At 40.1% G+C, this 14,091-nt stretch overlaps 1 protein-coding gene across 1 annotated transcript in view; it reads right to left on the bottom strand.

The window, feature by feature from the left end:
- The window catches only part of LOC126353785 (uncharacterized), a 255,057-nt gene that overhangs the window by 95,597 nt on the left and 145,369 nt on the right, over window positions 1-14,091 (bottom strand). The window contains exon 5 of the mRNA XM_050002874.1: window positions 1,256-1,597. Within this exon, the coding sequence (XP_049858831.1) occupies window positions 1,256-1,597 (342 nt within the window). The remainder of the gene's footprint in view (window positions 1-1,255; window positions 1,598-14,091) is intronic.

Genomic DNA, 14,091 nt, shown 5'->3' with positions numbered 1-14,091 from the left:
AAATGCCTTTATGGAATATTAATTTCATCAACTGTAGCTGAAATAAGTATTCTTGAAATTTGGTGGGTGTAACTCGAATTGTTCTAAATATTAGATGTTGACCAGGACTTATCTTTGTTTCATTGCTTCATTAAAGCTGATGTTTCCCTGTGTTTCTGAAGTAAAAAAGGGCTAGAGAACACCATCTTTCTCAAAAGATGTATAATATATTACATCAAAGAGTACTTCTTGAGATCTTACACCATACTGGATTTCCTACACGATTCCTCATGGGTCTTATATACAATTGATGTATTGTCACATATAGTAAATTCACTAATTACAATTACAGAGGTTGTTGACAATTTAAAAAAAAAAGTTATAATATGGTGGTTACAATTGAAATGCATGAAATGTGATAAAATGATGATTACATATCTCATTTTTCCATTGAAAAATAAGTGAGATGATATGAATAAACAATGTTAATTACATTTTTCTTAATTACACAGAAAAACCATATACCAAGTATTCCTACTATGTTTTCTGTTTCAAATATGAGTACATTAGTTTTTAGTGTGAACAGAATTTCAGTATATAATACAGCAGCTCAAATAAACACTTTTTTTACACTGCTAATCTGATTTCATTTTATGAATTACCGTAACTTCGAGGTTATTAGAAGTAGTTACATTAGCCAATAGCACAACAAACTTACAGTATGATAAACAGAGTTGTTATTTGTTTCAGAGGTTATAATTGCAGTATATTTGTTATCTCTTTTGTTACTCAATCAATTGTAAATGAAAAGCCCTAATTGGAATTAAATTAACTGACATATGTGTTCCTACCAATGGATGGAATGAGTGAGTACTTTAACCTGAGGATGTTGAAAATTACATTACAGAGTTCAAAAGGCAACATTACTGATATGGGTCCTGCCTGCTTAATGGTGTAACTGTTAATCATGCAATCCAAATTAGCTTCAAAACTGTATGAAAAATGAGCTGTTAAATTTCAACATACAAATTTCACTCTAGGTACAAAAATCGCCAACAATTTCTTTAAAATAAGATATACCTTATACAAAGCGAACATGAAAAATATCTTTCAGTTGCTATCAAACTAGAAACTATGTGATAACCATTTTAAAAAATAAAATAAAAATAACAAAATAAAGAATTGTGGTAGCACAGAACTAGATGCTGACACCAATTTTAGCAGGCATATGACACATACAGTTAGTCACAGAACAATACTATAAACACATAACTACCTTCACCTCTCTGCTGCAAAAATATGTACCCTCCATCTCTTACTTGCAATGTTGCATCAAGGCCTAGTTCACATTTCCATATGCCAGAATCTGATTCCATTGGCTCTAGTATGGTGAGTCCACAGTCCTTGTATTTATTGTTCAGGCCATCTCCAAAATAAACATATTGTCCATTTCCAAGTCCTTCATGCATTAGAAAACCTGTTCCATTTGGGTGTACAAAATTGCAGTAAGTGCACTGTACTGAAGAGGAACTTGGCGAAAGCCGACATAAAATGTCTATTGCACCCGGAATTGATTTAGAAGCTTGAACAATTGTCTTTAAACCACTTTTCTCTGCCTCTGAAAAGGAAAGATGAAGACCATCACATTCTAATTACTAACATGTACCAGTATTATGAGAAAAAATGCAATTTGTGTGCATAAAGAGTAACAAAGATGTAAGTAGAGTGGAGTTCATAGTGATACATTGCTATCCCAGCAAGGATTGCGTGCTTAGCCACAGATTCATTTATGCATACTCTTTGCAGCTGATCAGCATCTCTGGCACTTGTGTATCTCTGACCACATATGCAGTGACGTATGTTATTACTTCAGTTTGAACAAATATATTTCAAGGAAGATGCAATACATGAAAGTCACAGATCAAGTGAACAGAGTAAGACGTGTGTACCCTTTAACAGTCAAATCATAGCTGAGTCTGAGACTAGTGGCCGCTGGCTGGTTGGACACTTAGGTGGTGCTGCTGCTGCATGGCTGGCAGACAGCGCCGCATTTAGAGGACGCACGTAACTGCGTGGCAGCACTTTGAAAGATCAGCAAGTCACAACAACGTAGTCCACATGTTTAAAAGAATGGTCAGTTCTGTAGCTTCAGTCTGTTGTGCTCACTGCAAACAGCTGAAAGGTACATGGCTGAAATATTAGAAAAAATAAGATTTTATGCAGCCACACTCCTGAATTTTAATGGATTGGTCATTGCACCAAAGAAACAACAACCAAGCCCATGTCAACCTCTAGCTATCAAATTTTCTAAAATCTATTTCTCTTATTAAAGGGGGGAACAGCATGAGAAGGGCAATGCATATCAACTGTGCTGACAGCAAGGAGAAACTGATCTAAACATTGAATAAAGAAAAATATAGTTATGATTACCATTAACCATTTGACATGCACTGTTGGATAATAGCCTCCTCTGTAGTCTTCATCTTTACAAAAGATGTTGCTCATGCATATTTCTAATTTTATCCACCTACCTTCAGTTATGACATCTTACTTACATTTTCTTATCTTTTGGAATCCAAATAAGTATTTTCTTGGTCCAGCATGCGTATGTATGTCTGGCTAAATGTCATTCCCATTTCATTTCATTTACAGTGATAATTACATCTTTCATTTCAGAATTTTTCCGGATTCCTTTGTATATTTCCCCATCTCTCTTAGTAATTCTCAACATCCATCTCTCCACTGCTCACTGAGAACCATCATTTTTGAATGGTTTGCACATTCTAAGTCCACATCTCACTGCCATAACCTAAAAATCGTCACTGCAAGCTTTCCATTTCTCAAGACATACCAAAAGCTTATTCTTTAAACTATATTTAGTTTACCAATTGCTTGCCTGCCATGCTTTTTTATCTTTTGTTCATCAATTGTATTTTCATTTCTCCTTATACAATTATGTGTCCTAATAACAAAAACTCATCAGCTGGTTCCATAATTCCATTGTTAATTTGCAATGTTTTATTTTGATACACTGATTATGCATTACATAAATTCTAATAATTGATTTTCAAGACTTCTTGCAGATTTACACTATTAAGTTATCCCATTAGTTCTTGAAGTCCATCTGCGTGAGAGGCAAACAGTACAGTCTCACAAGCAAAATGTAGTTCAGGTATGATCCATAAAGACATGTTGTTTCTTTTTTTCTAATGTTGAAAATATTTTTTGCAGCAAAGAATCTTCTTGCATGACTCTTCTATCAATTATGAGTTTCCCACTATCCTAACAAAAACTGTAGGATTGACATATGTCTCAGTATGCTAACATAGGTGACTCAGCACCCTCAGAGGTTGATTGATTGATTGATTCATTTGTAGAACAAAATACATTGCATGGATGTCGTCAAATGTTTGTACAATATTTCTTATAAAATAAACATGTCTCTTTACAGTGTATACAGCTCCTATACTTAGTTCTACTTTTCTAATCATGTCAAGTTAAATTTGTTATGCAGTGCAACGTTCATGAACATTAGTTTATAGTTATTGTAAATATTCATCTGCAGTTTTATAGCTATTATCTAGTACATATTTTTTAGCCTTTGACTAAAGGTGTGGGGATCATTTACATCTTTTATTTCTAGTGGTAATCTGTTGTACAATTTAATACTATGATATTTTGGGTTTTTGACTTGTTTCTTCTATTAAGATCTAAACAGTGTCTAGATTTGGTTCCACGGTTGTGAATTGTGCTGTTTGTGGTATACGGATTAATTTTTTTTCCTTATATACACTATGTTTTGATCAATATATTCACAAGGAAATGTCAGAATTTCTAACTTTTTGGGCAACTCTTTACAATGTGCCCTGTTACTGCTATTGGTTACTATTCGAACAGCTCTTTTCTGTATCTTGAAAATACATTGTATGTTTCCAGCACTTACCCCCCTCCCCCCCCCCCCCCACCCCGCCCAAACATTATCCCATAACTGAGGACTGAATGCATATACCCAAAGTAGGCTACTTTGAGGGATGAAATACTGCACACTGGTGCAAGGATTCACAGGGCTTAACATGCTGATGATAGCCTCTTTGCTAAATTTCTCACATGCCCTGTCCATTGTGGATGTCTCTGAGAGATTCATTGGATTTTCTATTAACAGTGTTGAGCTTTTGTCTGTAATCACTACAGTGCTGTCATCAACGAATAGCATTTTTTCCTCATGCCTGAAGACTTACCAAGTGGGAAAGCGCCGGTAGACAGGCACAATAAAATAACACACAAACACACACACAAAATTTCTAGCTTTTGCAACCAACGGTTGCTTCTTCAGGAAAGAGGGAAGGAGAGGGAAAGACGAAAGGATGTGGGTTTTAAGGGAGAGGGTAAGGAGTCATTCCAATCCCCGGAGTGGAAAGACTTACCGTAGGGGGAGGACAGATGTACACTCGCGCACACACACACACACACATATCCATGTGCACATACACAGACACAAGCAGACATTTGTAAAGGCAAAGAGTTCGGGCAGAGATGTCAGTCGAGGCAGAAGCACAGAGGCAAAGAAGTTGTTGAAAGACAGGTGAGGTATGAGCGGCGGCAACTTGAAATTAGGGGAGGTTGAGGCCTGGCGGATATCGAGAAGAGAGGATATACTGAAGGGCAAGTTCCCGTCTCCAGAGTTCTGACAGGTTGGTGTTAGTGGGAAGTATCCAGATAACTCAGACGGTGTAACACTGTGCCAAGATGTGCTGGCCGTGCACCAAGGCATGGTTAGCCACAGGGTGATCCTCATTACCAACAAACACTGTCTGCCTGTGTCCATTCATGCGAATGGACAGTTTGTTGCTGGTCATTCCCACATAGAAAGCGTCACAGTGTAGGCAGGTCAGTTGGTAAATCACATGGATGCTTTCACACGTGGCTCTGCCTTTGATCGTGTACACCTTATTGGTTACAGGACTGGAGTAGGTGGTGGTGGGAGGGTGCATAGGACAGGTTTTACACCGGGGGCGGTTACAAGGGTAGGAGCCAGAGGGTAGGGAAGGTGGTTTGGGGATTTCATAGGGATGAACCAAGAGGTTACGAAGGTTAGGTGGACAGAGGAAAGACACTCTTGGTGGAGTGGGGAGGATTCATGAAGGATGGATCTCATTTCTGGGCAGGATTTTAGGAAGTTGTATCCCTGCTGGAGAGCCACATTCAGAGTCTGATCCAGTCCCGGGAAGTATCCTGTCACAAGTGGGCACTTTTGGGGTTCTGCTGTGAGAGGTTCTGGGTTTGAGGGGATGAGGAAGTGGCTCTGGTTATTTGTTTCTATACCAGGTCAGGAGGGTAGTTGCGGGATGCAAAAGCTGTTTTCAGGTTGTTGGTGTAATGGTTCAGGGATTCAAGACTGGAGCAGATTCGTTTGCCACAAAGGCCTAGGCTGTAGGGAAGGGACTGTTTGATATGGAATGGGTGGCAGCTGTCATAATGGAGGTACTGTTGCTTGTTGGTGGGTTTGATGTGGACGGATGTGTGAAGCTGGCCATTGGACAGATGGAGGTCAACGTCAAGGAAACTGGCATGGGATTTGGAGTAGGACCAGGTGAATCTGATGGAACCAAAGGAGTTGAGGTTGGAGAGGAAATTCTGGAGTTTTTCTTCACTGTGAGTCCAGATCATGAAATGTCATCAATAAATTGTACCAAACTTTGGGTTGGCAGGCTTGGGTAACCAAGAAGGCTTCCTCTAAGCGACCCATAAATAGGTTGGCATACGAGGGGGCCTTCCTGGTACCCATGGCTGTTCCCTTTAATTGTTGGTATGTCTGGCCTTCAAAAGTGAAGAAGCTGTGGGTCAGGATGAAGCTGGCTAAGGTGACGAGGAAGGAGGTTTTAGGCAGGGTGGCAGGTGATCGGCGTGAAAGGAAGTGCTCCATTGCAGCGAGGCCCTGGATGTGCGGGATATTTGTGTATAGGGAAGTGGCATCAATGGTTACAAGGGCGGTTTCTGGGGGTAACAGACTGGGTAAGGACTCCAGGCGTTCGAGAAAGTGGTTGGTGTCTTTGATGAAGTATAGGAGACTGTATGTAATGGGTTGAAGGTGTTGATCTACGTAGCCAGAGATACATTCTGTGGGGGCTTGGTAACCAGCTACAATGGGGCGGCCGGGATGTTTGGGTTTGTGAATTTTAGGAAGTAGGTAGAAGGTAGGAGTGCGAGGTGTCGGTGGGGTGAGGAGTTTGATGGAGTCAGGTGAAAGGTTTTGTAGGGGGCCTAAGGTTCTGAGGATTCCTTGAAGCTCCGCCTGGACATCAGGAATGGGATTACCTTGGCAAACTTTGTATGTAGAGTTGTCTGAAAGCTGACACAGTCCCTCAGCCACATACTCCTGGCAATCGAGTACCACGGTCGTGGAACCCTTGTCAGCCGGAAGAATGAAGATGGATCGGTCAGCTGTGGTGATGTTGGGAGTAGGATTAAGGTTTTTCAAGAAAGATTGAGAGACAAGGCTGGAAGTGAGAAATTCCTGGAAGGTTTGGAGAGGGTGAGTTTGAGGAAGAGGAGTTGGGTCGCGCTGTGATGGAGGACGGAACTGTTCCAGGCAGGGTTCAATTTGGATAGTGTCTTGGGGAGTTTGATCATTAGGAGTGGAATCAGGATTATTTTTCTTCACAGCAAAGTGATACTTCCAGCAGAGACTACGAGTGTAGGACAGTAAATCTTTAACAAGGGCAGTTTGGTTGAATCTGGGAGTGGGGCTGAAGGTGAGGCCTTTGGATAGGACAGAGGTTTCGGATTGGGAGAGAGGTTTGGAGGAAAGGTTAACTACTGAATTGGGGTGTTGTGGTTCCAAATTGTGTTGAACCCTGCCTGATCTATTAATTCCAGGCAGTGTGGATTTCATACTCATTGCCCCATACACACTTCCATTCATAACATGAATATGGTCTGATCCATTTTGCAATGTTCATTTTTAAAACTCTTCTTGATTTAGAGTCCAAAGTTATTTCAATACAGAGAGTAATGATTTCAATAAATATCTTGGCACATTGCAGAGAGAGAGAGAGAGAGAGAGAGAGAGAGAGAGAGAGAGAGAGAGAGAGAAGGGGATGGGGGTTATGTATGGTTTGTATGTGTTGTTTTCCCCCCTTTCTTTCAAAGCGAGACAATTACAGTATTGCTCTAGTTTTAGTGAATTTCCTTATTTTGCAAACATTTTATAAGTGCTTCACAAATTTTTCTTGTATTGTTTCTTCTCCAGCTTCATTCATTTCTATTGAAACATCATCTACTTCAAGAGCCTTTCCTTTCAGCATACAGATACATCAAATTTATTTATACACTGTTTTTCAGAAATATGGACCCAATTTAATTAATTTTTATTTCATGAAGTATGAATTGGATATAAATAATCGAAACACCATAGGAAATGCAATGTGGCTTCAAAGTACCATAAGGTTTTTTTCTGTTCTTGAGTTCAGGAGAAGTGATTTGGTAATTTCAGTGCAGCAGGCATTTTCTCTTTGATTCAGCATTCAGTCATCAACTGGGGAGAGCATAAGCTGTTGGTTTAAGCAATTTCCCCAAAATAGATGTCTCTGCAAAATAAGAAGTATGAGCCAACTGCATTTCTCAGATGAGATCATTTTGTGTGTACCTTGAATAAGTTGGTTGGTTGGTTGGTTTGGGGAAGGAGACCAGACAGCGTGGTCATCGGTCTCGTCGGATTATGGAAGGATGGGAAAGGAAGTCGGCCGTGCCCTTTCAGAGGAACCATCCCGGCATTTGCCTGGAGTGATTTAGGGAAATCACAGAAAACCTAAATCAGGATGGCCAGACGCGGGATTGAACCATTGTCCTCCCGAATGCAAGTCCAGTGACCTTGAATAAGTCTCAATCAATATAGCTATTATAGAACTGTTGACCAACTGTATGGCAAGTTTCAAGACACCATTTTCAGCACAAACTCCACCGTTTACAACTTGTGCAAGGTCTTATTGAAAATGACAAAGAAATGTGTATTGAATTTTGTGGGTATATAGTAACAAAAATGGAGGGTGTAACATTTCTCCTATACTTGACTTTAGTGATAGAGTAACATTTCATCTTTCTGAAAAGGTTAGAGACACAATCTGTTTGGATGTGTTATCCACAAATTCCCCATGAAACATTGTGGCCTGAGAGAGGCTTAGCAAAGATAAATTTGTTTTGTGTCTTATTTGCAAAACAAAGTTTGTGACCCATTCGTTTTGCAGAGCAAGCTGTAGACGGAATAACATCCCTGGACATGTTGGAACAATGTTGTTTCCTCAAATTACCAAAGACTTACAAGACTTTATTTTTCAACAGGGCAAAGTGCTCCACTAGACTCCTTTCAGTGAGTGACAGAAAGTGGTTTGTGTACTTCCCACTTTTCGTGTTCTAGTCATGAACGGTTCATGGGAAGAATGAGTGCCGGTAAGCCCCCATAAAAGCTTGAATCTCTCCAATTTTACCTTCAAGTTGTTTTCATGAGACACATGTCGGAGGAAGCATATATTGGTGGACTTTTCTAGGAATGTACAGTCTCAGAACTTTAACAGTAAACCACTCCATCATGTGGAATGCCTCTCATGCAGCATCTTCCACTGGTGTTGGATGAGAGTCTCTGTGACACTTTTGTACTTACTAAATGAACCTGTAATGAAATGTGCTGCTCTTCTTTTAATCTCCTATTTGTAGCCATCAGTTCTATCTGGTATGGCCACCAGACTGACAAGCAGTATGTAAGTATCAGTTGAACGAGTGTTTTGTAAGCTACCTCCTTTATGGGTGGACTACATTTCCTGAAGATCCTTCCAATGAATCTCAGTTTGGCATTCCCTTTACCTGTGGTCAGTTTTATGTGCTCATACCACTTTAAATTCCTCTGTAAGCATTCTCTCTGTTGTTAATTACAGTGCCATCTGCTAGTTGCAGTAATGGAATATGATGTCTCATATCTCTCACTTTTTGTGTAATAGTTGTTCCATTTTAAGATTGTATTTTCATTTGCTTCTTCATACTTACATAATCTTTTCTGGTTTTGCCTAAGTACCTTATTTTTAAAAAAAATGGCTCCTGCTGTTTATGATGGTGAAATCTTAATGACGTAAGATGTTGCAGATGTTGCTTACATCAGTCTGGCATCTATTCTCAAATAACTTGACATAATTTACATTTCTGATTTGCTACCTGCAGATTTGATTTGTTTCAATTTTTGTGCTGATTTCCATTCCATATCTTATTAGTTACTAGTCAAGAATAACATATAGTACATTACTTGATTAGGAAGAAACAGTGGACTAACAACAATTCATATGTGAATGTAGACTTTTCCAGCATGTACTACTAATGAAATTTTCTAGGGCTTCCATGTTGGTGGCTGCATTCAAATTCCATGATATTTCAATGAGTTTCATTCTCATCACCTTCTGTGTCCAAACTGTGTCATTTTGATGAGTGTCATTCTCATCATCTTCTGGTGAAGATGATAACAATCATTGAAACATCACGGAATTTGAAAACAGAAACACAAGAAGATTTCATTAACAATGATTCAGATTCCCAGAGTATTCCTAATATTATGTTGTAGGCAGCCAATAAGTCAAAGAGTCTATTTTACTCCCCTTTGCATCTAGATCTACATAATTATTCTGGAAGCCACCTGTAGTGCCTTCACTATTTTTTGTCACTATTAACTGGAATAGCAGCACTGATGCAGCTGTCGCAAGCAGGCTGCAGATGCCAATGGGCCTGAAGTAAACCCAAACACCATTGCATCAGATGCAGCAATACCATCAACCACTTTCCATATTGCAGGCCAGGTGCCAGCCCTCGTAGTACTAACAATGCAGCAGAGCAGTGGACCGACCTCAGCAGCCCAGCTGCCATACCTTCTGGTCATTGCCTTGTTTTGTTGTATGTGGTTAGAAGCAATGCCTCATGCAACAAACTGGCATGGAATCTCCATCATTTTCAGTAGAGGTTTTCACAGTTTGGCAGCACCTACTTTATTGGGAGGTCCACACCAGGCAACATGGTTTTGCAAGCTGCCACCACGAGACTTGGGCTCGACAACCAAAGAGCCACTTATTGATTGTAAGTCCACTCCTATGGTGGGTCAACTCAGGCTCACTTCAGCAACTGCTGGACTTCTACCTTGGAAGGCAGCTGTTTGTGACCAATGTGGTGCAGCTGCCCACTCCCTGTTCTTGTGTAGGCATACTAGTTTTGTACACCTCCACTCACAGGAGTGAACACACTTTTGGGGGCTGTCTTCCACTTCAAGAATCATGGTGGACTTTCACATTTGCAGGTGTGCACTGCTCTGAATTGCAGAAATGCACAAAGTTGGTGCACAAGTTGCTTTCACTTCAATCACCAATTTCTCTGTTACTTTCATCCATTTTTTAATTTAAATTACTGTCACTTTTAATTTCTTTAAAATATTCAAACAAATTCTGATTACTATCAGTCATTCCAACCATTACCTGTTCCACATATTTTTCTGTTTGTTTCTCAATTTTACACTGTATCACTCATTATTCCAGCATTATATTCATCTACATTGTCACCACTGCATTCAGTAAGTGAAGCCCTGACATTTCGTCTATTATCAGACTAGTAGCAGTTTCATCATAAAGATAATATTCCTCTAATTTTACCCCACTATCATCTTCAAGTTCACTTTTAACAATTATTTTATGTTCATTTACAAATTTGAGTTCCTCGTCCCTACCTTCAAACACAATACTATCATTACAAGTCTCTTTCTTAATGTTTACCAGCTGTTCCTTTTCATCAAAAAGAGTGCCTCTTTCTTCCTTGTCCCTCATTTTGATATACAGTTAATCACTCATAAAACCTCTTCAGCTCATTTGTATTTTGCTAAAGGCTGTTTTTTTTTACTGCCGGGACTCATTAGCTACTACCCAAAATTGCATTGGTGATGATGTCAGTTGAACTCATTTTCTAATTGGTGTAGGTCCTCTCCATAATGGCAACTACTTGATGTCATATTTCATACAATCTAGTTCCCACTGACCAAAATTGCTAGTGTACTGTCCTATTTGCAGTCAAAACATAGTGGTAGGTCATTTATGCCACACTAAAGTATAACTTGCTGTTCAATCGTTACTTCACCACTGTATGTGTAAATAATTCACCGTCCTTCAATATTTTGGAGTTCACTTTGTCACAATGCTTTTTCAATGCACTCCAAGATACTGGGGTACCAGACATAGTGGAAGTAACCTGATGCCGAGTGCCTGATGCTTGTAGCAATCTCCAATTGCTGGATGACCAAAAGCTGCAAACATCTTACTGGCTATCAGATGGATACCACTTTCCTACAACACTTATGAGGGTGGTTTGTTGGGTTTGGAAAATTTCCGTAAAATAATGGAACATTTTTGTTGTGCCTTCATGGTTGGTGAGCTTGATTATTCCAAGGATAATATAAAGAAGTTCAACAATTTACAATGTTGTTAAAAATGGAGAAAACAGAGTTTCATGCTAATATTAAACATTTTCATTTGAAAGGTTGGACTGCCACACAAATCAAAACAGAATTTGATGAAGTTCACATGGGCTCTACACTATTTGCACCATCATTGAAGACCATTTACTTTTGGATTAATGAATTTAAACATGGTCATACAAGGACCAAAGGAAAAGCACACTCCAGCTGACCAATTCAGGTCACCACTAAGGACACAACTGACAAAATCCATCTTCATCAGTAAAAGAGACACACACATCATTCACATACACACATAAGCACACCTCATGCACAAAATGGCTGCCAACTCCAGCATCTCGTACCTGGAGTTTCCATTGTTCGACTGTTATCAGACTTTGTAATGAGAAAATCAGATCACAAAATTCGACCTGTAGAAAATTTAAATATGCGTATGATGGTCCAAAAGCAATGTGTCAGCAAACCAATCACTTCATAACATAGACATAGTTAAATAGCTGAAGATAAACGAACTCTGAATACATTATTAGTAAAGGGACTTTAACCAAATTCCTACTAAATAAAAGTATAAACGAATTTTAATATCATAATTATTATTACTGAAGTTACAGGTAATAAAGGAATGTGCCCTTACACAAAGATGGATGGAAGACATAAAGGCAGTAGTAAAGAGACTTTAATACCTCAATTATTTAAAAAAAAATTAAAAATGGAATTACAGCAATGATTGCTGAGCATTAGAAGCAATACACAGAATAATTTGATCTTTGACATAGTGAGATATTTTAATTTATTACTGGGGGCAGAATGTTGCTTGGGTGTACTGAGCTCCAAATATTTCACATACCCCTCCACACACACACACACACACACACACACACACACACACACACACACACACACACACAACTCAAGAGACACAGTGGTATCTCACACAGTGAGCATAATTTGTTCCAGAATCTTACTCATAGTGTGAAACACTTGAAAAAGGAGAAGAGCAGAGAAAGATGGGTGGATGTGTTGGCAGAGGGCTGAAAATAAACAGGGTGGGAGATGAGAATGGGGAAGACATAATAGCGCAGAAGGGGTGGAAACTGTTAGGTAGAGGGTGTAAACATTACCATAGGATTCAGATGGCTTGAGTAGTGAAGCAGCCATTGAAATTGTTGTGGTGGCAGAAGAGCCAACACCGTATTACTAGAGGAGGCCGAAATGCACGCGTTTTAGCTCATGCATGCTAGCGTGAGGAGGGAAGGACTATACTGACGTGAGGTCTGGAACATGACAGGAAATTATAATTTAGAAAGCGGACATAGCTAGTTTGATACTTAACTTTAATCCATTAATGATGAACATTGCTCTTGATAGTACATGATTCACTATAGTATCTGTTCCGAATAGTAACTGAATATGGCGGCTTGCTAGGTTATAGCAAATGAGGTAGCTGAAGGCTATGCTAAACTGTCGTCTCGGCAAATGAGAGCGTATGTAGTCAGTGAACCATCGCTAGCAAAGTCAGCTGTACAACTGGGGCTGATTGCTAGGGAGTCTCTCTAGACCTGCTGTGTGGCAGCGCTCGGTCTGCAATCACTGATAGTGGCGACACGCAGGTCCGACGTATACCAACGGCCAGTGGCCGATTTAAAGGCTATCACCTTGCAAGTGTGGTGTCTGGCAGTGACACCACAGAAATCAAGTGTGTTATGTTCAGCTGCATGTTGTGCCACAGGATGGTCTACTTTTCTCTTGGCCACAGTTCATCCTGGTGGACAGCTGGTTGGTACTTGTACTAACATAAAAATCTGTGAAATGATTGTAGCAGATCTGGTAAATGACATGACTGCTTTGACAAGTGGCCTGGCCCCTGATGGAACAGGATAAACCTGTGACTGGATTGCAATGGAAAGCGCTGGATCCTAGTTGCAAAGAATTGGGATTGGGAGTGACATAGGGATCGACTAGCATATTGTGGAGGTTGGGTGGGCACAGACAACCAATTTAGGAGGGATGGAAAGTATCTCAGGTAGGATGTCCTTCATTCCAGGGCACTATGATAGGTAATCAAAGCCCTGACAAAGGATGTGGTTCAGTTGACCAGTCCGGGGTGGTACTGGGTGACGAAGAGGACACTCCTTTGCGGCTAGCATTTGGGGTTGGTGGGAGGATTTGAGTTGTGAGGGGCAAAGGCACAGGACATCTTTTTGTGGGCTAGGAATGGTGCCTGTCTGTGAAGGCCTTGGTGAGACCATCAGCATACTGAGCATGGGAGTTTTTGTCACTGCAGATACACCATCCCGGGATAGCCAGGCTATATAGAAGGGGTTTTTTGGTATGAATGGGATGACAGCTGTCAAAATGCAGGTACTTTGGTAGTTGATGGGTTAATGTTGACAGAGGTGTGGATGGCTGTCAGAGAGGATGTCAACATCTAGGAAGGTGGCAAACTGGGTTGAAGAGGACCAAGTGAAGCAGATGGAAGATAAGTTGTTGATGGTGTGAATGAATGGAGATAGGATGTCTTGGCTCTGTGTCCAAGTATGAAGATATCATTAATAAACCTGAACCAGACTAGGGGATTGACGTTTTGGGAGGCCAGGAAGGTCTCCTCTAGATGGCCCATAAAA

This window comes from Schistocerca gregaria, chromosome 3 (assembly GCF_023897955.1).
Source record: "Schistocerca gregaria isolate iqSchGreg1 chromosome 3, iqSchGreg1.2, whole genome shotgun sequence".
Taxonomy (NCBI): domain Eukaryota; kingdom Metazoa; phylum Arthropoda; class Insecta; order Orthoptera; family Acrididae; genus Schistocerca; species Schistocerca gregaria.
The sequence above is the reverse complement of the archived record's forward strand: the minus strand, read 5'-3'. Positions and strand labels throughout refer to the sequence as shown.